The sequence below is a fragment of the Daphnia pulex genome, chromosome 5 (genome assembly GCF_021134715.1).
Source record: "Daphnia pulex isolate KAP4 chromosome 5, ASM2113471v1".
Classification (NCBI taxonomy): domain Eukaryota; kingdom Metazoa; phylum Arthropoda; class Branchiopoda; order Diplostraca; family Daphniidae; genus Daphnia; species Daphnia pulex.
This window is the reverse complement of record NC_060021.1, coordinates 616304-643875: the sequence shown is the minus strand read 5'-3', so window position 1 is coordinate 643875 and position 27572 is coordinate 616304. Positions and strand designations below refer to the sequence as shown.

Genomic DNA, 27572 nt, shown 5'->3' with positions numbered 1-27572 from the left:
AATGATTTTATTTGATGAAAAATGACGAGAATTTTTAATGATATAGGCAAATAACAAACACTGTCGACACTGCTTCTTCCATTCGCGAATGCGGAACTTTGCATTACACAACCGTCTGATTACTTGGATTACATAATACATATAGTTTTGCGGAAGAAGAAAAGGAATACTTATTTTTTTCTTCCTGAATTAATGTATTTTTTCATTTTTTTGCAAAAAATTCTTTGTGAACATCAACATGAATTAGAATTACGGAGCATATGTCATTCCGCGCTTATTGAAAGTTTATTTACCACTCACTGAGTGAATAAGGTTAATAAATTCATCTTTAGACAGTTGATCATCACTTCCTTGGCGAGATCCTTGAAGCCAATTTTTCCACCACCATGCAATCCGACTTTTGTGGCAATCACTAAAAAAATAATATTCTTGTAAATAACCGACTGAAATACATATTTCTACCGAGAGGAAACGTTTCGCATGTCTAATGTAAATTTAATATCACGAGACATGTGAAGATCTTTTCTCATATGTACAATCGTACAGGCATGTGGCTAACGGCTAGTATGATCGATATAGGCAATTTACTTACAAATAATTGGCTACGGAATCCTGAGGACAATCATAAACGGAGGTTCGTGACATAACATGGAACCAATACTTTCGTCCGGAGCTCTTACTGAGAGCTAACATCCAAGGACCTAATCCAATGACAAATAAATTGATTAATTATAAAGGGAAAAAAAATACAGTTTAATCGCAGTATTTAAATATTTGCAGATAAAAGCGTTGAAAAAATACACTAACTTTTTGTAGCTTTAAACAACATCAATCCAGATGGTAGGAATGCTCTTTGGTCGTCATCCTCTAAACAGAAGACTAGACGTTCTTGACAACCGGAATTTTTTATTATTCTTGGGGTTAACCTGATAAAGATGATATGTGAAAGATTAGAATGTTAAGTAAAATTATACTAGTGTGTATGCGAACCGGTGAAAAATGTGTTCCACATCTTCCAGTTTAAAGTTTTCTTTCGCTCTGACAGTGACTAGATCCGTCCGACTGACCCTATTCAAAGCCTTGCAAAATTGTCGAATTTTTTCAGACCTGTTGGTAAAATAAAGAAATTAATTCAAAGAAATGAAGAAAAATGAAAGACATATTTTCGATTAAAAAATGATTGTTAATAGCATATCAGCCTACCGATCTTTCAGGTGAAGCTTACTAATATCGACTCCTCCTAAGAAAACAGCGTCAATGACATGGAGAGCAGTCGAACGTTTTTGAGATCGCCCTTCTCCTCGCAATTCTTGGATAAGTTCACCAAAGATTAACGTATCACGCGCAAGCTCTACGTTTTCAACCAATTTCAACCATCGGCATTTAGTTGCGTCCCAACGAAACACATTGTTACGACCTAATCCTGTAATTGCAAACATCAATCAGCAACGTGCAATATGGAAAACTAAAATAATTATATACCTAGAAAGAATGCCTGCATAGGATTGTCTTTTTCCAATCCAAGAACGACACACCTCCAATCATGAACGGATTTTACAGCGTCTTGAAACTTTGGCATGTCCAAATCTTCAAGTTTGTGGTCTAATACACCTAGGGAAAAATACATAATTGTAAATAAATTGCGTTATTTAATTTACTTTTGAGATAAAAAAAAAAAATTCCTACAGGAATTGTTTGTGAGGAGCTCTTTCGATTTGTCAACGGGAGTCGTCCTGTAAATAAATTATCACATTTGTTTAAAAATTTCCGAAATGAAAAGTTATTGCAAAGACAACCTGGATGGGGCTGTGCGAGTTTTTTCTGGAATTTTCCAAAATTCTAATGACTGTTTCTTAAGTTCAGATTGCCGGTCCTCTCTTAGTGTGACATCTTTGCAAAATGCGGCAATTTTGGCGAGGTTTACAACTTGTCTTTCACCTATTGAACATTATACATACATGAAGTAAATGTTGCATATTTTAATACCAGGCAATAAATCAAACCCAAATCATTGTTGGACTCAAACAAATAATTGTAAAAGTCATGATGGTTTGTCATCAAATCCAATGGTACAATATGCATGACATCCGTTTCCGTTTTAGAATTACTAAGCTTATCAAGGCGACGATTGATTTCAAACAGGTAAGTCTCGACATCTTGAGTGTCACTTCTTTTCCACTTGCAAATTATATATCTACCAGGAATTCAAAAAAAAATATTAAAATAACTATTTGGAAAAATGATATTTAATAGCGCTCAATGTCGCAAACTAATAAATTTACCTTTCCGAATTGGCCGGTCGGGAAGTATTTGGTTTATGGATGGAAATTTGTTTAAAGGAACGATACATCAAGTATACTAACCCAGCGCTAAATGGTGTAAACAAATCAAATAACTTACACACAAAGTGGCCACCTATGAACAGAATTCTTCGATAAATAAACTACACACATGAAAACGTAGGAATAAAATACCTGTTCGAACTATAGACAAAGCAACAAGGAATTGGCAAAGATAAAGTCGTTTTGACAAAATTTCTTGAAGATTTTCTTGCCCTTCAACAGAAAATCCCTAAAGTGTTGAAAAGAAAAAGATAAGTTACACATACAGACTAGGTGGGAACATAGAAAAGCTTACTCCGTCGGCCATCATGAAATGTACGCCTTCTCCGGTTTGAGCCATAACAAAACGTTGGAATTCACGGATGTTTTCCGGATTATACACATCTCCGTTTCCTTCAACTCCACCAACACCTAATATAAAAATGATTCACTATAACTGACTACTGATTTCAATTGATTGATCTGATTTTTTTTAAATTAAAATTATAACACTTTTCTTTACCATAATGGGGTTCAAAACATTCGCAAGGGGCGGCATGGAAATCTTCCAACTTGAAATCGTTGGAGCTCTTTAGAGTGAAGCCGAAACCCTTGGCTTCCCATTTTTTTCGCCACAGTATGTATTCAGAAAATCCTCCTGGGCCAGCGCAAACGTCAGCAAAATAAAGTAATTCGTTCGGACCAAGAACTGGGGTCTGTAAAGAATTTCACTCAAAATCACAAAGTAAAATTCTGCTTTACCAATGTACAAAACTTACCCCATCTTCGTTTCTAGGATCAGTAAACATAAAATCAAAAACAGCATCCATATTTGCCATCTTCATCGCCGCTCTGTTAAGAAAAAAAGCTCCCCGAATAGTTTCAAATGGATTAGAGCGGGTGCGTGCTTTCCTTAGTTCTTCTTCTTCCAACACATCAAATATCGACTTGAAAAGAGCAAAGAACATGAATGTAAATATTTAATAATGACATTAATCATCCTAAATTAAGTTACTTTGCACTGAAGAACTTGTTTTAAAATGTCGCTGCTACAAAATGTTGTCTCATCATCAATTGTTAATTTTTTGGTTCCCTCTTTTACCCAATTTTTTAACTCTGGCAAAGTAGGTGCAGGAGTGGAATCTAGATGAAGCCATGAAATCTCTTCTTCCACTACAACAGTCTAGAAGACAACAGAATGAATGAATGAAATAATCAAGATAAATGTAGACATTAACAACCTCTCTACTTGAGTCCCATTCAACATCTTCAGCTTCCAATCCTTTTATCTGCAAACCCAATCCTCTTCTTCCGCGTTGTTTAGAGACTTCGATGGGCTGTGTCATACCTTGGGATTTCTTACCAAGTCCAGTTCCTTTAGCCCAACCCATTTTAGCCTTTAAGTAGTTCAGAAATCTATTAGCAGCCACATAGTATGCACTGTAAGAATATTAAACTGACCATCATTGCTGTGGCTTTATGATTTATGACTGGAGCAGCAGCAGATTTAGGTTTGATGAGTGTTTTATGTACAGAAGGCATGATAGGCTGATCATCATCACTAGAATCAGAATCTTGACTACTGGATGGTGCATTAAACCCATATCCTCCATCAGCATTACTTTTGGATGGGCTAACAATGACAGTGCTACGTTCACATGTTTCAATGTCATTTAGTTTCTTTCTTGAGTTAACTTCTCCTGTATTATTATAATACTGTGTGTTTGGTTTTTTCAAAGGAGGTCTGTAACTATCATCATCTGAACTGGAATCTGTAGAAATTTTGCAGGAAATTACTTATATTATATATATATAACCCATTAGTTGCAAAACGGGTTCCACCAATTTATTCAAGCTAGGTTAATTATTGCTGAAGATAAACCAACTTTTTTCTATAAAAAAATTTAAACAGCGTCTCATACTAACCACTCAGTGATGTTATTTTTCCTTGCGAAGCCATTGTTTAGCGTTTTGTAGTTGTGTAGACTATTTGATGACTGACGTCGTTCCTAATAATATAACGTTTCCAAATTTTTAAGTTAATTCAAAAGCCAAAAGCTTCCAAAAGTTGATTTCCATGATTTATATATGACTCACCAGAATTAAACGTACGCATTGACATGTGGCTATAGAAGTCAAAATGCAAGCATCTTGAAAATACACAAAAAAAAATGTCTGACGAATGATTTAATAAAACGATCGAATGACCGAACGGAAGAAAGTAAACACCGCTCGTTCTTGCTCACGCTAGCATAATCTGATATCTGTAGCGATGTCTGCTACAGTCTGGGTCTTTCATTTTTATTGGCTGATATGAAAATATTTTGAGTTTAGTATCAGTACATAGAGGGCAGCAGATAAGGTGGGGTCAGCTGTTAGTGTGGTGGTATTATTGTGTAATGTAATGAGCTAATCAGCCAGCAGCTCTCTGCAGACTGCATATCCAAAACCTAAAGCAAGCCGGCCTGTCATAATTTCTTACCTGTTATTTTTATGCCTTGGGTTGGCGGTTTGAGACTTGAAGCGTTAAGACATTCTGACATCAGCTCGCGAAACGTCAAAAACTTACATTAACGCTATCCAATCCCCAACCATTCGATTTGCAGTTACAACCACAGACTAAGAGGGTAAAGACTACGATCAGGGATAGGGCTAAAGAGGGATGCTTGAAGCGATGCTCGTCCTATGCCGTATGGTGGCGCGTCGAGCACACAAAACGAAAGCCATTATTTTTCCTCTTTCCCTACTGATTAGAGTCTTCACACACCGTAAGTTTATAATTAAACCATTAACATATCAATAGTGATGTTTTGTGTAAATATAGCTTAGATATCTCCCATGTTGTGGGAATTTTTTTAAATTTCTATGTGATGTCTAGATACAATCTATAAATTCCTTTATTAAACCCCCTTTTTGCCCATTTTCAGGCCCAGGAAACAGCGTTTCACGATTTTCAGGCCCATTTCAGAAAATCTTGAAACGCTGTTTCCTGGGCCTGAAAATGGGCAAAAAGGGGGTTTAATAAAGGAATTTATGGATTGTATCTAGACATCACATAGAAATTTAAAAAAATTCCCACAACATGGGAGATATCTAAGCTATATTTACACAAAACATCACTATTGATATGTTAATGGTTCAATTATAAACTTACGGTGTGTGAAGACTCTAATCAGTAGGGAAAGAGGAAAAATAATGGCTTTCGTTTTGTGTGCTCGACGCGCCACCATACGGCATAGGACGAGCATCGCTTCAAGGGGTTTATAGCCGTTCGTGGTCTTTACCCTCTTAGTCTGTGGTTACAACTAAAGAAATGTATGTGCGGTATGTGTAATCACTAATCAGTTGGTGAACAGTGCCAATGAAAAACGTCAAAATGAGTAAAGAACTAAATGAAAACGATAAAAGAAAAAGAAACAATCTTCTTTCTCAATACTATGGGATAACAGAAGAAAAGGATGTAGAAAACCTTTTTGACGTGGATGGAAAGCACTTTAATGCTGATGCCTATGTTGACAAACTGGTTCAGGTAATCATATTCTATTTCTTATTTTGCCAAATAATAAAATAAAACTTTTATGTGCTTGGATGTTTTTCAATAGGAAACCAGCTTAAAGCAACTTATAGATAAAGAACAGGAACTTGTTCGTGAAATTCAATCACTTGATTCAGAAATGCAAACTTTGGTTTATGAAAATTATAATAAATTTATCCTTGCCACTGATACCATCCGCCAAATGAAAAGTGATTTCAAAACTATGGAAGATGAAATGGAGAAGTTAGTTCAAGACATGTCTCATATTGCAACATTTGCCAACAATATATCTTCAAATTTACAGGTTGGTGAAATATTTGAGTTTAGAGTTGATTAAATTTTTAATAATAATGACCCTGTCTTTTTAGGATCGGCGCCAACAAATAACAAAGCTTTCAAACATTCACGAACTGCTAAAAAATTTGCAATTTTTGTTTGATCTTCCCAACAAGCTGAAAACATGTGTAGAAGAAAAGAATTATTCATTGGTTTGTTTCATTGACATTATCTGTCTATATTTCCTGTATTAAACTATAATGTTTCTTGTTTAGGCTGTTAAGTATTATGCAAAATCTGAGCAAGTTCTTCAAGATTTTGGAGATCATCCTTCTTTTAGTGGAATCCAATCAGATTGCAAAGAAATTGTTGAAACACTCAGGAAATGCCTAAAGGTGCAATTCAGCAGAGCTGAGGTAAGCTGTAAAAAAAATATTATGTTGGAAAGTAAGATAATAAGAAACTAACCAAAATGTCTATTGTGGAATTTTACATGACATGTTCATGGAATTCATAGGTAACTTCCCAGGAACTAGAAGAATCTGCATCTCTTTTATGCAAACTAGGTGAATCTTCCACTGACCTTGCAAGAGAATTTCTTGAAATCAATAAAGTGAGGTTAGAAAAAGATTTGGAAGATCTATCCTCATATGTGTGGTCTGGTGAAAATAATGGAGAAGTGGTCCTCATATTCATTGAAAAATGCTGCAATACAGCATTGAATAACGTTGCTCTTACCATTGCAACCTTCAACAACATTTTCCCTTCAACCATATCGAAACATAATGAGTATGTTTTACTTTTTATTGATTTTATGGTTTAAATTTTTTGCGTTTTCATCATAATACGTTGAATTAACAGGGGGATGAATAGCATGGCCACGGATGTTATTAATCAACTTTGCCCAATAGGTAAGGAGCTATATATTTCACCCTAGAAATTAGCTCATGTCATAAAATTTCCTTTTCGTCCCTGTAGTGGAAAGTAAAATTGTCGAAATCATCGGATTCGAGATAAGTGAAGCCTGCTGTTTGTCAGTAGTTGCGGCTTTGGATAAATTTCATCGTCGTCTATTGGCCGTTCAGCGACTATTACTGGTGGATAAGCAATGGAGCTTCACTCTCATTACTGAAATTGCTCGAATAATTTCACATCGAACAGCCGACGCTCTTGTTATCAAATGGACAAGTGAACTACAAGGCTGGCGTGATTCCTGGAATAACGATAATCAGCCACACGGTTCGGTCAAATTTATTGAAGGGGCTCTCGTGGAACACATTCATCGTGCTTTTGTTGCTCTAACGGTATTATCGTAAGGTTCTGTGTCATTTTATACCCGTTAAAATTCAACATTTATTTTTTATTTAGGCCTTTGTAGGAAATCACGTTACTTTTTCTCAAGATTCTCAATTCCGTCAGACATTTGGTCGACGTTACGTACGGGAAGAAGTATTAGTACAGTCGTTGAGTAAACTTTCCACTATGTTAGCAAATCTGAGCAACGTAACGGGGAAAGATAGCGCGTCTCCGACTCTAATTCTTGTCCTCTCTCGGGTGGCAATCGATTTTAGTCAAAATTTGGCTCAATCCTTGGTAATTGAATTGAATTCAAACAAAATATCTCTTCAGAATTTTAACGTAAATTTGTGTGATTTGCAGTTGTCTTTAATAGAGGAACAGTTTGACATTCCAGTCGGTTTTCAAGGAGACCATCTGACTCCGATATCTGTTATAACTCTCGACTTCAAACAAACTTCACAGTCGCTTTTGCAAAGTTATGTTCAAAGTGAAAGTCACGTTCTCGTTCAGGTGAGTGTGTTTGCTAATGTTGGTTATGGGATAGTTATGCAATAGCGTTCACCGCTTTATTTTTGCTTGGAAGATGATTCGTAAGTCGATGGATTCTCGCGATTGGTTAACCGCTAGTGAACCTCGTGGCGTTAGACCTGTCATCAAGCGTGTGTTGGAAGAGATAAGTCGAGTAGATTCCCATGCAGCTCAACTGTACGAAGAAGGATCAAGAAAAGAAAGGAGCTCAGATTCTTCCCGCCGAACACATCACAGGTTTGAATTATTTCAAATGAATACGATTTACAAAGTTTTAGGATTATTTTTCTTTTTTTTTCTGTATTAATTACACTTAACAGTAGCTCCAGAATGCAACAAAAATCATCTTGGTCATCATTGGGTCCTTCTCAGCTGGACTCTTCATTACTGAATAATATACAGAAATTATTTTCTGAACGAATTGATTTGTCGGGAACCGTTGAGCCCAATAAAGGATCTGTCGTCATGGCCATTATTAAAATCTGCCTTAAGGTTTGAAAAATTAATTTTTCTGTATTATGCTTATTAACATTTCGTCTGGGCCTATTTAGGGATTCTTGGAATGTGTTCGTCTAAAGACATTTGGAAAGTATGGCATTCAGCAAATTCAAGTAGATTGCTACTACTTGCAACTTTTCTTGTGGCGATTCACCTTCGATGAGAAGTATTCCAGCGCTTAAATTTGTCAGTGATAATTAATCCTAAAGATGATTTATTAATTATTTTTGTTTTCCAGTTTGGTTCACAGTTTGCTGGACGAAATTTTGTCGAGTGCAGTCCAACGCTGCTTGGAACCTGTATTGATGGAGCCGGGCGTTGTGGAGCTCATCTGTGAACGTTAGAAGAGTAATTTAACAATTTCGTTTGTTTTCAAATCTTATAAATATATTTCTGGTTTTCACCAATTATGTCTGAATACACTGTGTATTTCTATCCTCAAGTATTTTTTTAAATTGTATCCTCTTGTAATGTGTATCCCTATGATAGGAATACATACAGATAGGGACCCTATCTGTGTTTCTATCCCAAGTATTTCTGGTATTTCTTTCTTTTTTTCCTTATACATTTTTACTAAGTTCGTGTGCTGTTTCATTTCAATTCTTACCCAAGACATTACATTGATTTCAACCATTTTTTTTTCTGTATAATGATCGCCAGTTTCAGCATGTTTTTATGTTACCTTTAAAAAAAATTACATGTATAGTAAGTATACTACATCAATAGCTAACACGTTATACACAAAGCGGACCAAATCTTATTGCTTCATTTTTAAAGACAAAATAGATAAGGAATCATTCTTTGAAAGATTAAGATTAATAGGCACAGCAAAATATTACGTTCTTTATGGCAAATGCTGTAATTGTAGCTGATCTATTTGTAGTTGAGTGAGTTCCAATTTTTTCTCGCATTTGACGAACGGTTGGATATTTTTTCCAACAGTAATTCTATTTTTCTTCCAATATATTCTTAGAAATGTGCATGTATAAGATATTGTCGTACAGAAAAATAATTATAATTTCACTAGCATATACATTGTTTATACTACAGTACCTACCTAAAGTTTGGGAACGCGCGCGCGCGAGAGAGAGAACCTTATGGAGTTTGACTTTTTTTTCTCGGCGATCCGAAAAATCAAATTTTCGTCGGATCGCAGCGAATATTTTTTGGCCGTAGCCATTATGGGTATCATTATTCATTAAGCTGATTTTTTTTCAGATTTTTCCTATCAAGAGGAGGGTAGGTTAAAAATGGATCCCTAAGTTTGGGAACACTCTATAGTGCTCCATGCAAATTAGGGTACTTTGAAGGGGAATAATTAAAGAACGGGTAGAGCTAAGAAGACGCGGAAAACTCTGAAATGAAGAACTTCGCAAGCTCAACAGAAGTCTACATTTTCAGATTTTTCGCGTCATATTTAATCTAGTCAATTGTGAATTAAAAACAGTTTTTATTTATTTGCCCGTTTTTGTCCCTTTCTTCCCCACCCATTCTACCCACGCCGGGTTGTCACCCCCTCTTAAAGGCGCGCGGGGTGGAAATTTTGAACTGCGCGCGTAGAAAATGGAAAACGGTTTGAACTGCGGCTGCGCGCCTCGAAAATGGCATCTAGGCTCTAGCGACTAAAATTAAAATTTAAGTATGAATTGGGCTTAAACTAGCGCTACTTATCAGTTATCACCTAAATACTAATATACAATATTCATACTCGAACCGGGTAATAGCTGTTGTTTGTACTGCCACTCCAGCCAACTTGACTCTCCTCTTCCAAAAAATAAACTTCCTCCTCCTCCTCCTCCTCCTCCTCCTCCTCCTTCAAAAATAAACTTCCTCCTCCTCCTCCTTCAAAAAATAAACTTCCTCCTCCTCCTCCTATACATAAAAATCCTCCTCCTCAAAAAAATTAATTCCCTCCTTCTCCTTCAAAAAATAAACTTCTTCCTCTTCCTCCTCCAAAAATTAACTTCCTCCTCCTTCTCCTTCAAAAAATAAACTTCCTCCTCCAAAAAATTAACTTCCTCCTCCTTCTCCTTAAAAAAAAAACTTCCTCCTCTCCCTCCTCCTAAAAAAAAACTTCCTCCTCCTCCTTCTCCTATAAATACAAATCCTCCTCCAAAAAATTAATTTCCTCCTTCTCCTTCAAAAAATAAGCTTCCTCCTCTTCCTATTCCAAAAAATAAACTTCCTCCTCCTCTTCCTCGTCCAAAAAAATAAACTAGATCCTCCTCCTCCTCCTGCTGTAAATACAAATCCTCCTCCTCTACCTCCTCCAAAAAATAAAATTCCTCCTCCTCCTCCTTCAAAAAATAAACTTTCTCCTCTTCCTCGACCAAAAAATAAACTTCCTCCTCCTCCTCCTCCAAAAAAAAAACTTCCTTCTCTCTCTCCTCTCCCTCCTCCTGCTGTAAATAAAAATCCTCCTCCTCCTCCAAAAAATAAACTTCCTCCTCCTCTTCCTCGTCCAAAAAATAAACTTCCTCCTCCTCCTCCTATACATAAAAAAATCCTCCTAAAAAAAAATTAATTCCCTCCTTCTCCTTCAAAAAATAAACTTCTTCCTCTTCCTCCTCCCAAAATTAACTTCCTCCTCCTTCTCCTTCAAAAAATAAACTTCCTCCTCCAAAAAATTAACTTCCTCCTCCTTCTCCTTTAAAAAATAAACTTCCTCCTCTCCCTCCTCCTAAAAAAAAACTTCCTCCTCCTCCTTCTCCTATAAATACAAATCCTCCTCCTCCTCCTCCAAAAAATTAATTTCCTCCTTCTCCTTCAAAAAATAAGCTTCCTCCTCTTCCTATTCCAAAAAATAAACTTCCTCCTCCTCTTCCTCGTCCAAAAAAATAAACTAGATCCTCCTCCTCCTCCTGCTTTAGGGGAGACCGGACCCATCTTGGACAGTCGCGGTTTTTCCCGCATATCTCCCGATCCCCTTAGGCAAAAGAGTTTTTTTTTGGCTAAGGTCATTCTTTAGCCTTGCCTCCACCCCCTTGATTTTTTTAAAATGTGTAACTTTAAAATTTAAGAACTTACATTGATTTCCATTTTTCGGTATTTTTTTACCGATCCGGGGTGACATTGACAGGGGCCTGTACCAAGTTGGACAGGGTATTAAAAGAGGGATAGTATGAATTAAAAATTATGAAAAAATCAGGAAATGTAGATGGTAATGTAGTTTAACCCCAAACAAATTTTGGAAATTATATCTTTAAAACTGAAAAAGTTTTCTTGAAGGGAAAGAATTACAACTTTTAAATGGGGCGAGATGGGGAAAAAATGTAGGTGGCGCTGAAGTCCATATATTACCCATTGTCCAATATTACCCCATGGAATTGTCCAAAATGGCCCCAAAATCATGCCCCCCGCAAATTCATTAATTTTAGGTACACCAAAGCACCTAAAAATAATTTTCTTACACACAATTGTAAAGGATAAACTGTTTTACACACTGATGTGTTTAAAAATTTTTTTACTCAAACAAACTTGGAGCAAGATCAATAATTCGGGTGTAAAATTTTGCAATAATTTATCGTGTTTTTTCTTCCTCCTATAACTCCCGTTCTACTGTCGGGAAATTAATTAACTACACAGGATCCAGCATCATCACATCTAGAACAATTCGTGTGAAATCTAGAATTTTAAAGCAATTTTTCCTATATTTTAAGACACTGTCCGACTTGAAACAGTGTCCAACATGGGTCCGCCCTCCCCTAAATACAAATCCTCCTCCACCTCCTGCAAAAAATAAAATTCCTCCTCCTCCTCGTTCAAAAAATAAATTTCCTCCTTTTCCTCGACCAAAAATTAAACTTCCTCCTCCTCCTCCTCCTCCTCCTCCAAAAAATAAACTTCCTTCTCTCTCCTCTCCCTCCTCCTGCTATAAATAAAAATCCTCCTCCTCCTCCAAAAAATAAACTTCCTCCTCCTCTTCCTCGTCCAAAAAATAAACTTCCTCCTCCTCCTCCTATACATAAAAATCCTCAAAAAAATTATTTCCCTCCTTCTCCTTCAAAAAATAAACTTCTTCCTCTTCCTCCTCCAAAAATTAACTTCCTCCTCCTTCTCCTTTAAAAAATAAACTTCCTCCTCTCCCTCCTCCTAAAAAAAAACTTCCTCCTCCTCCTCCTCCTCCAAATAATTAATTTCCTCCTTCTCCTTCAAAAAATAAGCTTCCTCCTCTTCCTCGTCGAAAAAATAAACTTCCTCCTCCTCTTCCTCGTCCAAAAAAATAAACTAGATCCTCCTCCTCCTCCTGCTGCAAATACAAATCCTCCTCCACCTCCTCCAAAAAATAAAATTCCTCCTCCTCCTCCTTCAAAAAATAAATTTCCTCCTCTTCCTCGACCAAAAAATAAACTTCCTCCTCCTCCTCCTCCTCCAAAAAATAAACTTCCTTCTCTCTCTCCTCTCCCTCCTCCTGCTATAAATAAAAATCCTCCTCCTCCTCCTCCTCCTCCAAAAAATAAACTTCCTCCTCCTCTTCCTCGTCCAAAAAATAAACTTCCTCCTCCTCCTCCTATACATAAGAATCCTCCTCAAAAAAATTATTTCCCTCCTTCTCCTTCAAAAAATAAACTTCTTCCTCTTCCTCCTCCAAAAATTAACTTCCTCCTCCTTCTCCTTTAAAAAATAAACTTCCTCCTCTCCCTCCTCCTAAAAAAAACTTCCTCCTCCTCCTCCTCCTCCAAATAATTAATTTCCTCCTTCTCCTTCAAAAAATAAACTTCCTCCTCCTCCTCCTCCTCCTCCTCCTCCAAAAATAAACTTCCTCCTCCTCCTCCTTCAAAAAATAAACTTCCTCCTCCTCCTCCTATACATAAAAATCCTCCTCCTCAAAAAAATTAATTCCCTCCTTCTCCTTCAAAAAATGAACTTCTTCCTCTTCCTCCTCCAAAAATTAACTTCCTCCTCCTTCTCCTTCAAAAAATAAACTTCCTCCTCCAAAAAATTAACTTCCTCCTCCTTCTCCTTAAAAAAAAACTTCCTCCTCTCCCTCCTCCTTAAAAAAAAACTTCCTCCTCCTCCTCCTCCTCCAAATAATAAATTTCCTCCTTCTCCTTCAAAAAATAAGCTTCCTCCTCTTCCTCGTCGAAAAAATAAACTTCCTCCTCCTCTTCCTCGTCCAAAAAAAAAACTAGATCCTCCTCCTCCTCCTGCTGTAAATACAAATCCTCCTCTTCCACCTCCTCCAAAAAATAAAATTCCTCCTCCTCCTCCTTCAAAAAATAAACTTCCTCCTCTTCCTCGACCAAAAAATAAACTTCCTCCTCCTCCTCCTCCAAAAAATAAACTTCCTTCTCTCTCTCCTCTCCCTCCTCCTGCTATAAATAAAAATCCTCCTCCTCCTCCTCCTCCAAAAAATAAACTTCCTCCTCCTCTTCCTCGTCCAAATAATAAACTTCCTCCTCCTTCTCCTATACATAAAAATCCTCCTCAAAAAAAAATTAATTCCCTCCTTCTCCTTCAAAAAATAAACTTCTTCCTCTTCCTCATCCAAAAATTAACTTCCTCCTCCTTCTCCTTCAAAAAATAAACTTCCTCCTCCAAAAAATTAACTTCCTCCTCCTTCTCCTTTAAAAAATAAACTTCCTCCTCTCCCTCCTCCTAAAAAAAACTTCCTCCTCCTCCTTCTCCTATAAATACAAATCCTCCTCCTCCTCCTCCAAAAAATTAATTTCCTCCTTCTCCTTTAAAAAATAAGCTTCCTCCTCTTCCTATTCCAAAAAATAAACTTCCTCCTCCTCCTTCTATAAATAAAAATGCTCCTCCTCCTCCTCCTCAAAATATGTGCCCAAGAATTTTGCAGAAAAAACTAAAGAAGAAAAGGCTAAGTGTTAAAGTTTTAAAATATCAGTAAAATGAAAGGCTAATCTAACTTCCGATTTATTTTAATCAACAGTAGTTATAACTTGGCTCTGCGGATTGGTCAATGTAGCAATTTCAAGCAAGAAGAAAGTCACAGAAGAAATGATGAGGACTAAACCTGCCCATGTTAACCGTGTTTGACCTTTTAACCTTATACATAAGGGTACACAAGGGGATAAAAGGGTTTCTGTTGTTTTTAAAAGCCAAGTACCCTGAAATTTTACAATCAGTAGATACCGAGGTTAGTCAAGAGGTATAAGTAAAATTTTAGAGTTGAAAATTTACCAAGACTTGTGTATAAACATAAGCTAAAGGTGATGGGAAGGACATGAAAAACCAGTGCACCTATGGGTATTTTATCTAGTTTATCATAATCTTCATTAAATAAACTTATGTTTTCATTTCAAATTTTAGGAGTAAAAACAAGACTGAGCAATTTATGGTAGAGTCCATGTTCAAAACAGTTGAAAGAATTCTTTCTGTGGCCCACCCCCAAAAATTGTGATTCCTTGCATTCGGTGGTGTGGTAAGTTAGTCTACATCTGGTTAAATAAATAGAACAACATTTCAAATATTTTATTTTGATTAGGCACCAAGGGCAAAATTGAATCAGCAGCGGATTCGTCGATTAAGTCGAACTAACAGTCGAAATTTGATGGAAACAACATTACCCCAAAACAAAAAAGGTTTTAGTTTAAATTCTTTATTCCATTTCCTTTTGTCTTGCAGGTTACGCCGTTCATGACTCGTCTGTCGAAATGTTTTTACCACTATGTCCATCGTATAATGCGAGAAGACCCTCATCAATTTGACAATGTGTCAACAATTGTATCCGACACCAATGTCCCCGGTGAAGGGGAACATAAGATAATGGAATTCACCAGACATCAGCGTGCTATCGAATGACTAGCCACGAATGTAACACAAGACATGTGCTTTATGGTGGCGTGTATCCCTCAAAAGCATCAAATATAAGTATCCTTTATAAAACTATACTCAGCGTTTGTGTGTTCGGTGTTCCTTTGTAGTTAAGTGTTAGTGTTTTTTGTGATACGAATCATTACACCTGTAAAAAAGTCTACAAATCATCAAAGGTTTTTCCTTGAACTATTTTTACACTTAGTGTGGTAATGCAGTTCTTTTATGTTTCAGGGATATCTAACGGCTAGTGGATCCATCAACTGGGGCCGAGTCAAGCTAATTCTACGTGACTTTTCCCAAGCTAAATAAAACAAGTTTTAAAAGTCGTAAAAATCATGAGTAAAATGTTTTTTGTTTCATGGGGTTAAATACTTAAATTCCTTACTTGTTTCAGGACTCCCACGAAAGGTGGGAAAAGACTCAAAGTGAACAGAGAAAACCCTGTTCCCATCACATCTACCGAACCCCTAGCAGTACCATGGAACCGCGAAGAGACATTTCAGTTGGAATCCCAACCAGGGTCCTCAAGCAGTGAGGTGGACGCAGACACCATCCCTCCGATAGTAGCAGTGAAACGCCGTTGGGACTACGATTCGTCGCAGAAAGTCATTGGATACAAAGAGCACTAGTACAAGCTAAATTGCTCCAATCCAGAGCTTCAATTGGCGGTTGCCCTTGAGTATGCCAAAGGATAAATCTGGGTTACTCAGTACTACTATTGAAAAACAGCAAGTGTTTTATTTAGAAAGAGTAATTTACACGAATAACCGCGCCGTATTTCATTATTAGGGTGTTTCTTCCTACTATCCTTTCAACTACTATATCTCCTTTGCCATCTGATTTCGAACATGTTACTTCGTTTGACACAGAATTTGAAATGGACACGCACCCGGTATCTTACTTTTTTAAATTTAAAACTAATTAGTTTTACATGTCTTTTACAGGGGGAAAAATTATAGTTGCGTCCTCTTGAACTTACAACTAAGTATCGTACCACCTTGGAATTCTCGGCTGCTTCCGCAGATTCCTGGGCAACGTTGATGATGACGGATCCGGTTAGTCATTTACTTTATAGTTCATAATAGCCATCTCATAGGTATGCGAAATTTCTTAGGAATCCTGCTTAGCCCAGTATTTCACAAAATTGCTGAAGGACGCAACTTTACCTTTGGACGAGGACCGACTAAAGATTGCATTGAAAGACCTTGATAAACAATTACGTAACGGCTGAAGAAATTATGTCTTATTCTTTAGTTTTTCTTATTAGGTAACGAAGATTTTTTTTTCATTGTTTTTTTTTTTCAAGAACGAAGGAATGTAGTTGACCAGAACCAAATATTTGTGGGTAAACTTCACAAAGGGTAACGACGTCTTACGAGGTGTGACCGGAAAAATTAGAGTGTGGAAAAAACTTGGAAGCGCACAAGATGCAGCCCCCTTTAGTAGTATTTCTGGATTAGTTCCAGAAAATTGCTGCGGAAATTGCTGCGGAAAATTGCGTCGGTGCTGGGGAGTGAGTATTTTTAATGTAGGCCTAAACTAATAATTTATTATCTAATTCATTTCATTTTAAAAGGACTCTAGAACTTTCTGTGTATTGGCTTGGTGTCGAGCCAGAGCCACCTCTCTGATGTGGTTCATTATCCTGAAGCGGAAGGCTCTGGCCAATGTGGTGCAGCGAATTTAGTGCTCTCTGCCGTGGACGAAAAGAGTATTGACAAGGACTAAGGTTGTGTTGTATGGTCGTTCTACTCGGTTTTAATTCGTCACCATCGCGCGTTATCTTCCTGAAAACGTTTCCCTCGTCCGCTATTCTCTATCGCAGTGTCAAATTCCCCGGTAAAGCTCATACCCATTCCCTTTTCTTCACACTTAAGGGTGTCTTTAGGATGTACAGTCTGTGATGAAATGAAGTGCGATGAGACTAAGTGGAATGCAATCTTGTAGACGGAGAGAGATGCGACGTGACCGTCACTTCAAGAGGGGCAAGCTTGAACTGAGCCCGCGAGAGCGTCTCTGTTCCTGGGCACATCAAGATTGGGGGGGGGGGGGGATAGATGCGGAGTTGCCAGATGTGGCGTCATCACACAGCCGGGATAACATTAGGAGTCCTAATGTCCTAATATTAAACGTCAGCCTACACCTAGCGCGAGCCACCGAGGGCCACCCCAACAGACCCTAAAGGCAAAGAGGGGGAAATGTTGTTTTCGCGAGCGCTAGGTGGCTTATGGAACTATAGCTTACGGAATACTGATTACGGTATCCGCGTAACATTGTTTATTTTTATATTTTTTTTATTTTTCTATGCGTGGCCACAAAATTTTTTATTACTATACGTCGACTGCTATAATTTGTCATGATTTCATTCTATTTGAAGTTGCACTCTTTCCTCTTAGAAAAAAATAAGAAACTCTGAGGTAACTTTTTCCTTCAAATAAAATTTTCTCTATTCTATTTGCCTTATGGATTGCCTTAATAAGGATTGTCTTAATATACCCAAAAATAAATCCTCAAACACAATTTGGTTAACATAATCGTGTATTATTATTTCTTAAGTATTTATATTGGTAGCTAATATACAATCCTGGATTTAATCTTGTTTGTCATTTGGGCTACACGAAAGTGCGGAAAGCGATTTTTTTTCTGTGTTATTATTAATGATGTGCTGCGAAACTTGATACTTTGAACTTATTAACCTTGACGGGCGTCCATTTAAGAAAAAAAAATGTCTCAGCACACTATTAGGGGCTCCTTACTTCTTCCTTGATTTTGCATTAACAGAAGACACCCTCTCCATAATGGACCCAGCTTGTACCAACGAAAGGACGTCTCTGACATCTTTGTTCAAGGCCTTTTGGTGTAGGTTTGAAGACTTGATCCTTGATCGCTCTTTCGAACTGACTTCTCGGCTAATTGAAGAGTTATTACGAACAGGTGACGTGAGTGTAGTAGCGTCCACAACTTCTTTCTCTTCCGTCATAATTTCATGTGTAGGTGACTGAGGAAGTCGTGACAGGATCAACAGAACTTTATCGTAAATATCGTGGAAAATTTCCAGAAAAGATCGTTCAAGAGTGACCTAACCATAAGAATATAAATAGGTATATGTGAAACTGTTTTTTCCGGCGGTGTTTTCGTCTTGAATATATATCTGTATATAGCGTATGTCTATCTCACCATGTGGAGAAGTTCTTCCTGTTTGAAGAACTGAATAACAGGGAAAATGCTTGATCGAAAATGACTCAGCTGTTCATCAGTGGCATTCGACGTCATTTTCCATTCCTGGTTGACATCGTCATTTGATGTAGAATCGTCATCACATTCAAATAACTGAAAGTTGGGGTCCTTTAGAAGGATAACACCGCTGATTCGTTGAACCTGATAGAGAAATGTAATAATTCCGTCACTCATTTATCATTAATTAAGAAAGTATTAAAACATTTTAAATTGCATGAAGAATGCTGATTTTTTTTTTTTACTAAACTTAATTCCAGGACTTACTCTTGCCATGTATTCGACTACATCTCGCATATTTCGTGGATATCCCGTGACGAGAACGGCATCAACGTTTATGATTTCCGATGAAATTCGATTGATAAAAACTTCAAGAGCTTTGGAGGGCGGAATCATGTCTGTATCTTGGCTGCCTAAAATGTGAAGATCATCACGTTAAATCTTATCAGCCAATTGAAATTCTAATTTTTTTCTTAGTGTGCCAGAGACGTCATCAAAACCTACAGTGCCGAAGTCTTCAGCTTAATTTTTATAACGGATTTACCAATAGTAGAAACGACTTCAAGAAATATCGGCATCATATCAACATGGTGTAATCTTCCGCTGATTTCCGTAAGATGTTTTAAATTGGTTATAATTTCTGATCTTTGCATTTCTTTGTGAATAAGGATTTTTTCGTATTTAAAAAAAAAAAAAAGTCATGTAATAGATTTAGAAAAAAGCAATTTTAATCAGTGAACAGTTTTACCTGCGTCCAAAACGAAAATTATATTAATTTTCGGAATGTTGTAAATATCCGATTCCTGATTCAAATTTGATTTGATGAATTAATTTTATTGCCATTGCCTAATAAGCCAAGATTTTAAATGTACCTTGATAGTTCTCTGAATTACCAACGGTATCCGTTTTGGTAATTCGTTGTAGTTTTTTTTTATTGGGGAGTCATTTAATGTGGGCAAATTGGCCACTGCAGAAGCATCAATAACAAAGACTGGATCACTGGAATCCCCAGCGGAGGTGGTAATATTGTTGGATTCATCACTCCAATTGAATTTGGAGAATGGTATCCCCAAAGGTACGCCTTTTGCTGATGGAATTGATTTACTTATAGTCTGAATTTCAGTGTCGTTTTCTACTGAATCCGGTGTCATCGTATCTTTAATTGGAAATTTGCGGAAATTTGTAAATGCAAACTATTAGCTCATTATTATTCTATTTGCGTGAGGTAGTCTGGAGGTAGTTGTTTTGTTAACGTAATTTAATATAGTTTCTTTAATTATTTCTTGCAGGAATGCTATTATTCTCGTTAAAATTTTGTCAATCGATTTTGTAAACGTAAATTTACATATGAGCGTCCAGCCAAAACAATTATCTGCTGTTAAATTTTTTTAAAATTTAGACTTACAGTCTTACCAGTAGTCATGCAGATACCCATTGTTTCTTCTGCTGTTTGTATGATTACACGTTGTATAGTTGGCAATCCAAATTATCACTAAACAAATACAAACTACAGACTGGCTAATTATCTGAAAACTAATAATTAGTTTGTTTGATTTCAGGAGCCACCTTACCTTGCGAAGCGGTGCCTACGCACTAAATGAGCTTTAGGTACGTAAACTTTCAAAATACCAAAGAGCCGTTGCGTCGTGAATGTCCCAAAAGCAAGGGAGAATTCAGAATTGATTTTCTGATGAATGAATGATAATGCGGTATCCATCAATACATCTAGCCAGTCACGCACAGTAAGAGATTCCGACTGCAAGATCAATACAAAATCATTTTCTGATTTTGAGAATCGAGGTCGAGCGAACCATATGCCTCGTTAAGTTACACACTGCAGCACCAGAAACTTACGTTCTGCGCTGAGACATATTGCGCGCTCGTCAAGGCGTGATTAAAAATTATACGATGGTCGTTCTCTATATAGGTCCAATGTTTTAATACGTATGGTTCCTGTGGCTTACATGACAAACTACACTCGACCCAACATGACGGAGTGACGAAAAAACACGCAAAAGTTTGATCTGCAGGTACCATATTCAATTTAATCAGTAAAACTTAAGACCAGTTTAATGTATTTCAAATTCCCGTTAACAGATAACACCTTACAACTAGAATATTAACTATATAATAATTTTCTAAGAATAGATGGATACACTAATTCTTTAACCATATGTACTTTCTGAGTGTTGATTTGTTTTGGTATCTGCAGATCTTTTAAACGACTTATTTGGCGAGCAGTTCCAAAATCCTGGGTGTAAAATAAGAAATGATGACATCGGCGCCAGATCGTCGCATGCAACATAAAATTTCCATAAGCATGTTGTCTAGGTTGAATGCACCGGCTTTATCGCCATGGTACAACATGGCGTATTCTCCCGAGACCTGGAATTATCAGAACAATCAAACGGAATTCGCACAGCACCAAAGTAATAAGGTTATATATTTTACCTGGTAGATAAACATGGGATGATTGGGGAATTTATCTTTGACTTGACGAACCAAATCCAAATAAGCCAATCCTGGCTTCACCATCAGGAAATCGGCGCCTTCAGAAACGTCGCGTTCAGCAGCACGCATAGCCAAGCCTTTGCTTCCGGCCGGAAGCTGGTAGGCACGACGATCGCCGAATGCTGGAGCCGATTTCGCGGCATCACGGAAGGGCCCGTAGAAGCAGGAAGAGAATTTGACAGCGTAGGAGAGAACAGAGACTCGGCTGGCCAGACCGTTGTCCTGCAGAATCTTTTTTATGGCGCCCACACGGCCGTCCATCATGTCGGAAGGGGCTACTACGTGGGCCCCTTTGCGAACCATTTGCAATTTAAAAAGGTAAAATAATGGATAAAATTCTATCTAGTTATGGAAGTAATACCTGATTTGGCATATGCTAATGCTTGTTTAGCCAACCTTGCAACACTGGCAGCATTATCTATGGTACCGTCGTCACAGAGGATTCCACAATGTCCATGGATGGTGTATGCGCAAATGCATACCTGCATTTACAGATAAATCAAGGCGTGATTCCCACAGAATAAAAAAGGATGGGTTCCGTTAGATAAAGAAAATTCTCAAACATTGACTGAAGCTGGTCTGTGTTCGAATTAGCCCAGACACCGATCGTAGCTGACAATATTCATATTAGTCTGCACTACTGAAGCACCGCACTGCGGTACTGGAAATGTCAGATTTCAGCGGTAGCGAAATTTGGCAATTTGGATAAATAATTCTAAAAGTAAGTCAGATCTTAGCGGGCATTGCATAGTAGAAATATGTAGCCTGTCCAGCAACAACTCTAATCAACATTTTGCTACGTTATTTATCGAAAAACTGTTGGATGACAGTTACGCCTGTAGGGTTTTTTGTTTATTCATGGAACATCTGTGTGTGCCTGACTTGTGTTACTTGATACGCCACCGGCTAGTTTGTGATGAACTTGAAAGCAAACTAGATAAGATTGACTATCAGGGTTAACCAAAACTTAAAACTCCAAAGAATTATCTCTAAACATTTATCCTGAATTTTCTATCCTCAATCTGTATAACCTTAATATTATAACATTGTAGTGGAATTACTTAAGATTTTAAATAAAATTGCGCTACAACTTACATCACACGCAATGAGTAGATCGGGGAAAAGTTGTCGAAGCTTTTGGATGGCCAAAATGACTGGGTTCTCAGGATGGTCAGCCGCCGAACCGAATTCGTCTTTCGGCATTGAAAATGGCACACCGAATAACAAGACAGAACTTAATCCCGCTGCGACGGCAGACTTTAAATGATTTTCGAGACGATTAACTCCGAATCGATAAATGCCAGGCATCCCACTAATTTCCTGTTCTGCTTCAGGGTCATCTCTTTATGTTATATAAGAGTAAATTAATGTCTGGCTAAATTTTTATAATGAAATTGCATTTAGTTACTTACACTATAAATAAAGGGTACATCAAATTGTTCGGTTTAATTGTTGTATCGGAAGTTTGCCATGCTCGTAGAGTCGCGTGAGAATATCCGCTGTGTAAGATATGTGTTATTGGGACTTCAGACATTCTTAACTAATCTTGTGGTGACTACTGAATCAATTCAACTGAGCACACTGAATGCCCAAACTAGATTGCTCTTCTTTACTCAGACTCCCGTCTTGCAATCTATCCTCGTACTACATTTGCATATTACTAATTTCGGAAAATTTATACCAAATAAAATGTACTTTATAATTATTTAATATAATTTATTCAAAAACATTTATACGTATACATCAAATTATAATTTTTTGCGATTCGTGCGAGTTTCATGTGGAAAAAATAATCAAAATCAAATCAGCGCATTTGTAATGTGCTCCGTTAGATGGCGCCGCAGAGCTCAGAGAAATATTGCGTCTGCTAGGTCTTTTTGGAATGGCTGCTAACGTTGTTTGAATGTTTATCTATTCGTCGCGTTGATTTCTGTCATCCAAAAAATATTTACTTGATTTGCAGATTGTCTTAATCTCTGCATTGAATTCGTGTTTCCATATATTATGGATCTGATCGCTGTTGTCCGACGTAGTCATTATGAAGAAAGCCCCAGGAAACGCCAACGATTAAACACGGGCAATTCTCCGTGGGAAAAGTGATAACCCCTTCACATTCTATTTAGTGCTATTTTTAATATTATATTGTATAACTCTTAATAAAATGTGGTTATCTTTTGCAGTGAGTCTGATATTGGGGTCACAGCGTGTGCCGTGTCTCCTCAAAATGTTATAGCATTTGCTTGTTATGGAACACTGAAGAGTAGTACAGCAGGTCCAAGTGACCAAAACATGAATGTTGTTGTTTGTGACGCTAATACCCCATGGGATACGCATATGTGAGTTTGAAATGTTAACAACTAGTTCAGAAAATTTGAAAAGTTATTCTGTTTTATTTTCTAGTGTTAAGAGCTGTGTGGCACAAGTAACTGTTCTGGAATGGGACCAATCTGGTCATTACTTGCTTATCGGTGATACTGCGGGAAATGCAGAAATCTGGACAACACTCACACATCTTTTGAATGAATGGACCAGAGTAGCTAACATTTGCATTCCAGATGAGCCAATCCAGGCTGGAATGTTTTTCTTTAACGGAAAGAAAGTAATATACAGTTGAAGTAATTTTATTTTTCAAATTAACCCTTTACATTTTTTTTTTTTTTTCAAATTTGTTTAGACATTTTTAAATTGCCAAAACCGGGAAAGTGTGTCATATCTGGACAAGTATATTCAAGTAGATATGAAACCAACTATTCGCGGATTCGGAGGTCGTCCTCTACAAGGTTTTCTTGTTGTTGGAATGACTGGCCTTGTGCAAGCTTTTGTGATGGGTGGTACTAAAGGGAAAACAACAAATGTAGAAATTCTTGGCGGAATACGATTAGCATATTCCTTTGTGGATCTTGCCTGGACAAAAGGTAGTTGAGTAATTAATTCATTACCAGTTTCTTAACTCATGTACGGTCTTTCAGATGGAGAAATATTAGCCGTAGCATGCACGGGAATCCCTTTGGACCCGATTGTATATTGCAAGCTTACCATTCAAAAAGATGACGGAGTGGAATTCAGTTGCCTTCTTGATGAATATCGTCTTCGTTCTGAAACACTCACTGGACTTTTCCCCCTGCAGTCAGGAGGTAAATTTGCTTGAAATATCGAACATTTTGATTTTGGTTTTTAAATACTGAAGGTGTCTTTCTTTTCAAAATTAGCCAACGAAATGCGTGTATGTGGTGTGAATTTCAGTTCACGAGAAGATCCATCGGGAATATTCCTAGTAGTAAATGGAATTAATAGTGGAACTCTGCAGTATTGGGAGCTGTCAGAAGTTGAACGAACGATTCATTCACTCTTCTCCACTTCGGCTGCCATGAGTCGCTTCCTGCAGTGGCAGTGTATGTCCGTTTTCAATTGCAACAGTCGAATCACCTACGTCTGTCCGTCACGCAATGTCTGGGTAAACGGCCAAGAAGCGGGTAGCCCTCCACAGCATCATTTAGTCATCGCCACAGTATGTGGAGAGTTATTGTGCTTATATCGCGAGAGTATGAAGCAGGTAGATATTGTCTATCTAGATTACGTTGAATAGCGCAAAAATTAATAACATTTCATGTGGACACGGTACGTTTTCAGGTTGGACACCTCAGCATTGTGGATAGGTCGAAATGTGAAAGCGCCCAATCGAAAACGGTCAGCTCGGCGTGTTTCACTGCCACTGGCAATGCATTGATTGCCTTCGATAACACTGCGACAATGTTTGTCTGCAAACTTTCTCCCATCACAGATCCTGGTAAGATTTTGGCATAGTCTTCGGCAAATATCTGAATGAAATAAGTTTTAAACTGTACAAATTATGTGTAGGAGCTTCGGTCACCATTCCTTATGCATTAATGTCATTGGAGTATTGTCTGCTGACTGGTATCGACTATTGGGACGTTCTTATCGGTTTGCGATCGACGATGCTGGATTCCCTGTGTGAACGATTAACCGACTCCTTCAACCAGCAATCTATTGGATTACAGCAATTGCTGCAATATAGATTGCTCAATATTAAATTGGCTATCTTCAGGTAACTAATAGAATTTTGTTACGAGTGCCATTAGTAATTGATACAATTTTTGGTTAAAAGGTTGGGTCCAACTGCGAGTTCAAAGGCCGGATTGCAATACGGTATTATTATGCTTAACTCAGTATATTACGCACTGAAATCGCTGCTGAGGCCACCATCAGAGCTCTTTAATCAAGATAGAGCTCCTGCAGATAGCCTTACTGGTAAATAATTAATGATTAAACATCCATTTCTATACATGTAACATGTGCTCAATATTTTCAATTAGCTGTGTTGAGTTCCAAAGTTCCAGAGGTCGGCACTGAAGTTGACAAAGTGTTGCTACACTTGGAAGTCAAAGAATTTACAGTTGAGGCATCAACTCTCATCACAGTGCAACATCTTATTCAATGGACAGTCACCTTTATTTTGAGGTTATTGAACAATTTGCCCGATTGGCGAACTGCAACCACTACACGAGGAACAATGGTAATATTTGACGTTTCAAATTATTCGTAATAAAAAGCGTTTTATTAAATCGGTTGGAATTCTTTCAGTGCGACATGCTACGTGACCCTAAACTACTCAATATGTTTCGAGAACTATTGGTCATATTCAGGATTTGGGGCTTGATTCGTCACTCGTGCTTGCCTACTTTCAGCTACATGGAGAACGTTGATGTCATTGCCACACTGTTTCGCATTCTAACTCGACTTCTTCAAACATCAGAACCTGATGAAAGCCTTTTAGGTAATATTTATTCAAAATTTTTCCTCAAGAGATTGTTGCTGCACCGACAACGGTTGTCAGGTTTAAGTTACAAATCAGTGGTGGCTGTGGTTAACGCCAGCCACGTCCGGAAGGATCGACCACTTCCTTGCTCGATAAAAATTCGTTTCTCGTAGCCCAGAAAATCAGAATATATTTTTCTCTAGTCGTGACTAGCAGGTGCTCCCCTTTAAGACCCATATTTAAACATCTCTTGGAATTCTTGGCGAGCAAATGGGCTTCATTCGCAGTTTATTCATTGGCACGAGGCCTTTTTGGACCGTTGGTGTTCCTGTATTCACATTAGTTTTCTTTGTTACTTACTGGTTTGTTTTGTGTCCGGCTATTTGGAATCGCTATCATTTAGTCGGTAATGATCGTTCCGAGTTTAACCTTTGGCTCTTTGCATACTGGGTGGTTGCAGCCGCAATATGGGCGATTGTTTTCTTCGTAGCGTATTATTTGTGGAAGAAGGAGAAACAAGTTGACAAAAAGAGTGATTCGGGATTTGATCAGCACCTTTTATCTTCTCAACCCAACAAGACGACGATCCCACTTAGCTTTAATACGTTACCAATCCAGCCTAAATATTACATCCCTACTGAGAAAATCGATAACGAAGTCACAACCCTTCAGTCCTTCACACCTCGTCAGAACCAAATGATTGAAGCCGAAGTTACGTCTAAACGCGTGCAACCGCTAACGTTGAAAACTATGCCCCCGTCTAGACCGTCGGAAAGCGATTTTACATGGGACACTGAGGACATTTCTTGGATGAGTGAAAACGGTGACATCACATCGCCATCGTATCTGATAAGCATCGCAGAACGAGACTTGGAAATCACTTTGGAAATCGATTCTGTAGCTAGTAGCCCTCAGCCTCCCGAAAGCGAAGATTCGCAAGAAGATGGTGAACGCCAATCTCTTGGGATTGAATATCGCTCGGATTTTTATCAACTAACGCCGACCGGATCTCCTCCTGATTCGCCTTCATTCGCAAATCCTTCTTCTGGTGTAGAAAACCCCGCATTAGAAATGGAAGATGACGATACAAGTGACATTAACTTGACGAAATCTGAATGAACTTTCATTTTTCGGCATCAGTTTGTTATTCTTTCGACTTTGGATTGTTCTAGTGTCTCTTTCCCGGAGTGCCGATTATGCAAACTGTGTTTTTGTGTCATTCAACGTGTTTTCAGTGTGTTTATTTGCTAATTTATTCATTTGTGCGTGCCCATACTTGTAGACGAATGTTGCCAACTTTCGAGTCAACTCATTATTCCTGACATTGGGCTCTCGTTGCCAGCGCGTGGAATAGCCAGCCCTACTTTGTTTAATCAGCTACCGTTACAGGTACGATACAAGTTTCTTTTTTCCCAGTTTCCATTAGGATTGTCATCCTTATTTGTTGTTTTTGCAAATGCAGTACGAATACGGAAGCCATCCAGAAGAGCCCAGTTCAACCAAGTACGACGGCGTCGAAGGCGAGAGCAAAGTCGACTCGATTCGCCACGTCTACCTTGGTTCGAAACCGCATAATGTTCGCTACTGCTCGCGCTGCAAGGGCATCAGCATCGTCGTTAAGGGGTTGCGGGTGGGTCGATCGAACGCTGCCAAATCGTGGGACATGCGATGGCAGATGTCGTGCATATGTCGCGGGAAATGGAGCCGACAAGAAGTCCAGTAATTTGTAGTTCATTTAAACGCGTTTGTACGGCTGTCAATTTTTGAATTCCATTTCGTGGTTGGATATCATACACTCTCATGCACAATTACT

At 37.9% G+C, this 27572-nt stretch overlaps 5 protein-coding genes and 1 long non-coding RNA gene across 11 annotated transcripts; 3 read left to right on the top strand and 3 right to left on the bottom strand.

Moving 5' to 3' along the window:
• Positions 1-266: 266 nt before the first annotated feature.
• Positions 267-4623, bottom strand: LOC124194099 (cap-specific mRNA (nucleoside-2'-O-)-methyltransferase 1-like). The gene is made up of 19 exons (XM_046588136.1): positions 4419-4623; positions 4248-4330; positions 3783-4093; positions 3563-3718; positions 3337-3504; positions 3101-3268; positions 2845-3037; positions 2638-2753; positions 2475-2571; positions 2283-2415; positions 2004-2194; positions 1797-1938; positions 1687-1733; positions 1483-1611; positions 1204-1423; positions 991-1107; positions 808-926; positions 593-701; positions 267-412 (listed from the first exon to the last, which is right to left on the bottom strand). Exons 2-19 carry the CDS (start codon positions 4279-4281, stop codon positions 286-288), a joined length of 2577 nt encoding a protein of 858 aa, XP_046444092.1. The 5' UTR covers positions 4282-4330; positions 4419-4623; the 3' UTR covers positions 267-285.
• A 106-nt stretch (positions 4624-4729) lies between these two features.
• On the top strand, positions 4730-8899 carry LOC124194100 (vacuolar protein sorting-associated protein 51 homolog). Of its 3 annotated transcripts, none has more exons than XM_046588140.1 (14): positions 4730-4926; positions 5620-5850; positions 5924-6160; positions 6225-6344; positions 6408-6548; positions 6650-6921; positions 6994-7043; positions 7111-7436; positions 7501-7725; positions 7792-7941; positions 8015-8196; positions 8283-8451; positions 8511-8623; positions 8696-8899. In XM_046588140.1, the coding sequence occupies exons 2-14, from the start codon at positions 5683-5685 to the stop codon at positions 8799-8801; spliced, it is 2259 nt and encodes a 752-aa protein (XP_046444096.1). In that variant the 5' UTR covers positions 4730-4926; positions 5620-5682; the 3' UTR covers positions 8802-8899. The 3 variants fall into 3 exon arrangements, with proteins under 3 accessions (XP_046444096.1, XP_046444094.1, XP_046444095.1); XM_046588139.1 differs by having other exon boundaries at positions 4731-4926; positions 8280-8451; XM_046588138.1 differs by having other exon boundaries at positions 7501-7941; positions 8280-8451.
• An 8654-nt stretch (positions 8900-17553) lies between these two features.
• On the top strand, positions 17554-19349 carry LOC124193519. 3 transcript variants are annotated; one of them, XR_006874296.1, is made up of 4 exons: positions 18222-18338; positions 18427-18666; positions 18732-18891; positions 18957-19349. It is a non-coding gene; the product is annotated as an uncharacterized LOC124193519 (long non-coding RNA). The 3 variants fall into 3 exon arrangements; XR_006874298.1 differs by lacking the exons at positions 18222-18338; positions 18427-18666 and adding an exon at positions 17554-17654; XR_006874297.1 differs by lacking the exon at positions 18427-18666 and having other exon boundaries at positions 18208-18338.
• Positions 17758-20083, bottom strand: LOC124193516. Of its 2 annotated transcripts, none has more exons than XM_046587374.1 (7): positions 19877-20083; positions 19344-19627; positions 19220-19274; positions 19016-19126; positions 18739-18884; positions 18415-18615; positions 17758-18316 (listed from the first exon to the last, which is right to left on the bottom strand). In XM_046587374.1, the coding sequence occupies exons 2-7, from the start codon at positions 19620-19622 to the stop codon at positions 17990-17992; spliced, it is 1119 nt and encodes a 372-aa protein (XP_046443330.1). In that variant the 5' UTR covers positions 19623-19627; positions 19877-20083; the 3' UTR covers positions 17758-17989. The 2 variants fall into 2 exon arrangements, with proteins under 2 accessions (XP_046443330.1, XP_046443329.1); XM_046587373.1 differs by having other exon boundaries at positions 19885-20083.
• A 446-nt stretch (positions 20084-20529) lies between these two features.
• On the bottom strand, positions 20530-22612 carry LOC124193517 (delta-aminolevulinic acid dehydratase-like). Its single transcript, XM_046587375.1, has 5 exons — positions 22395-22612; positions 22078-22324; positions 21344-21464; positions 20923-21272; positions 20530-20856 (listed from the first exon to the last, which is right to left on the bottom strand). The coding sequence occupies exons 1-5, from the start codon at positions 22514-22516 to the stop codon at positions 20698-20700; spliced, it is 999 nt and encodes a 332-aa protein (XP_046443331.1). The 5' UTR covers positions 22517-22612; the 3' UTR covers positions 20530-20697.
• A 215-nt stretch (positions 22613-22827) lies between these two features.
• On the top strand, positions 22828-27570 carry LOC124193515 (mediator of RNA polymerase II transcription subunit 16-like). Its single transcript, XM_046587372.1, has 13 exons — positions 22828-23078; positions 23163-23318; positions 23383-23581; positions 23657-23897; positions 23952-24116; positions 24192-24535; positions 24613-24769; positions 24841-25048; positions 25109-25251; positions 25317-25516; positions 25585-25777; positions 27042-27148; positions 27222-27570. The coding sequence occupies exons 1-13, from the start codon at positions 22987-22989 to the stop codon at positions 27480-27482; spliced, it is 2466 nt and encodes an 821-aa protein (XP_046443328.1). The 5' UTR covers positions 22828-22986; the 3' UTR covers positions 27483-27570.
• The last annotated feature ends 2 nt before the right edge of the window (positions 27571-27572 follow it).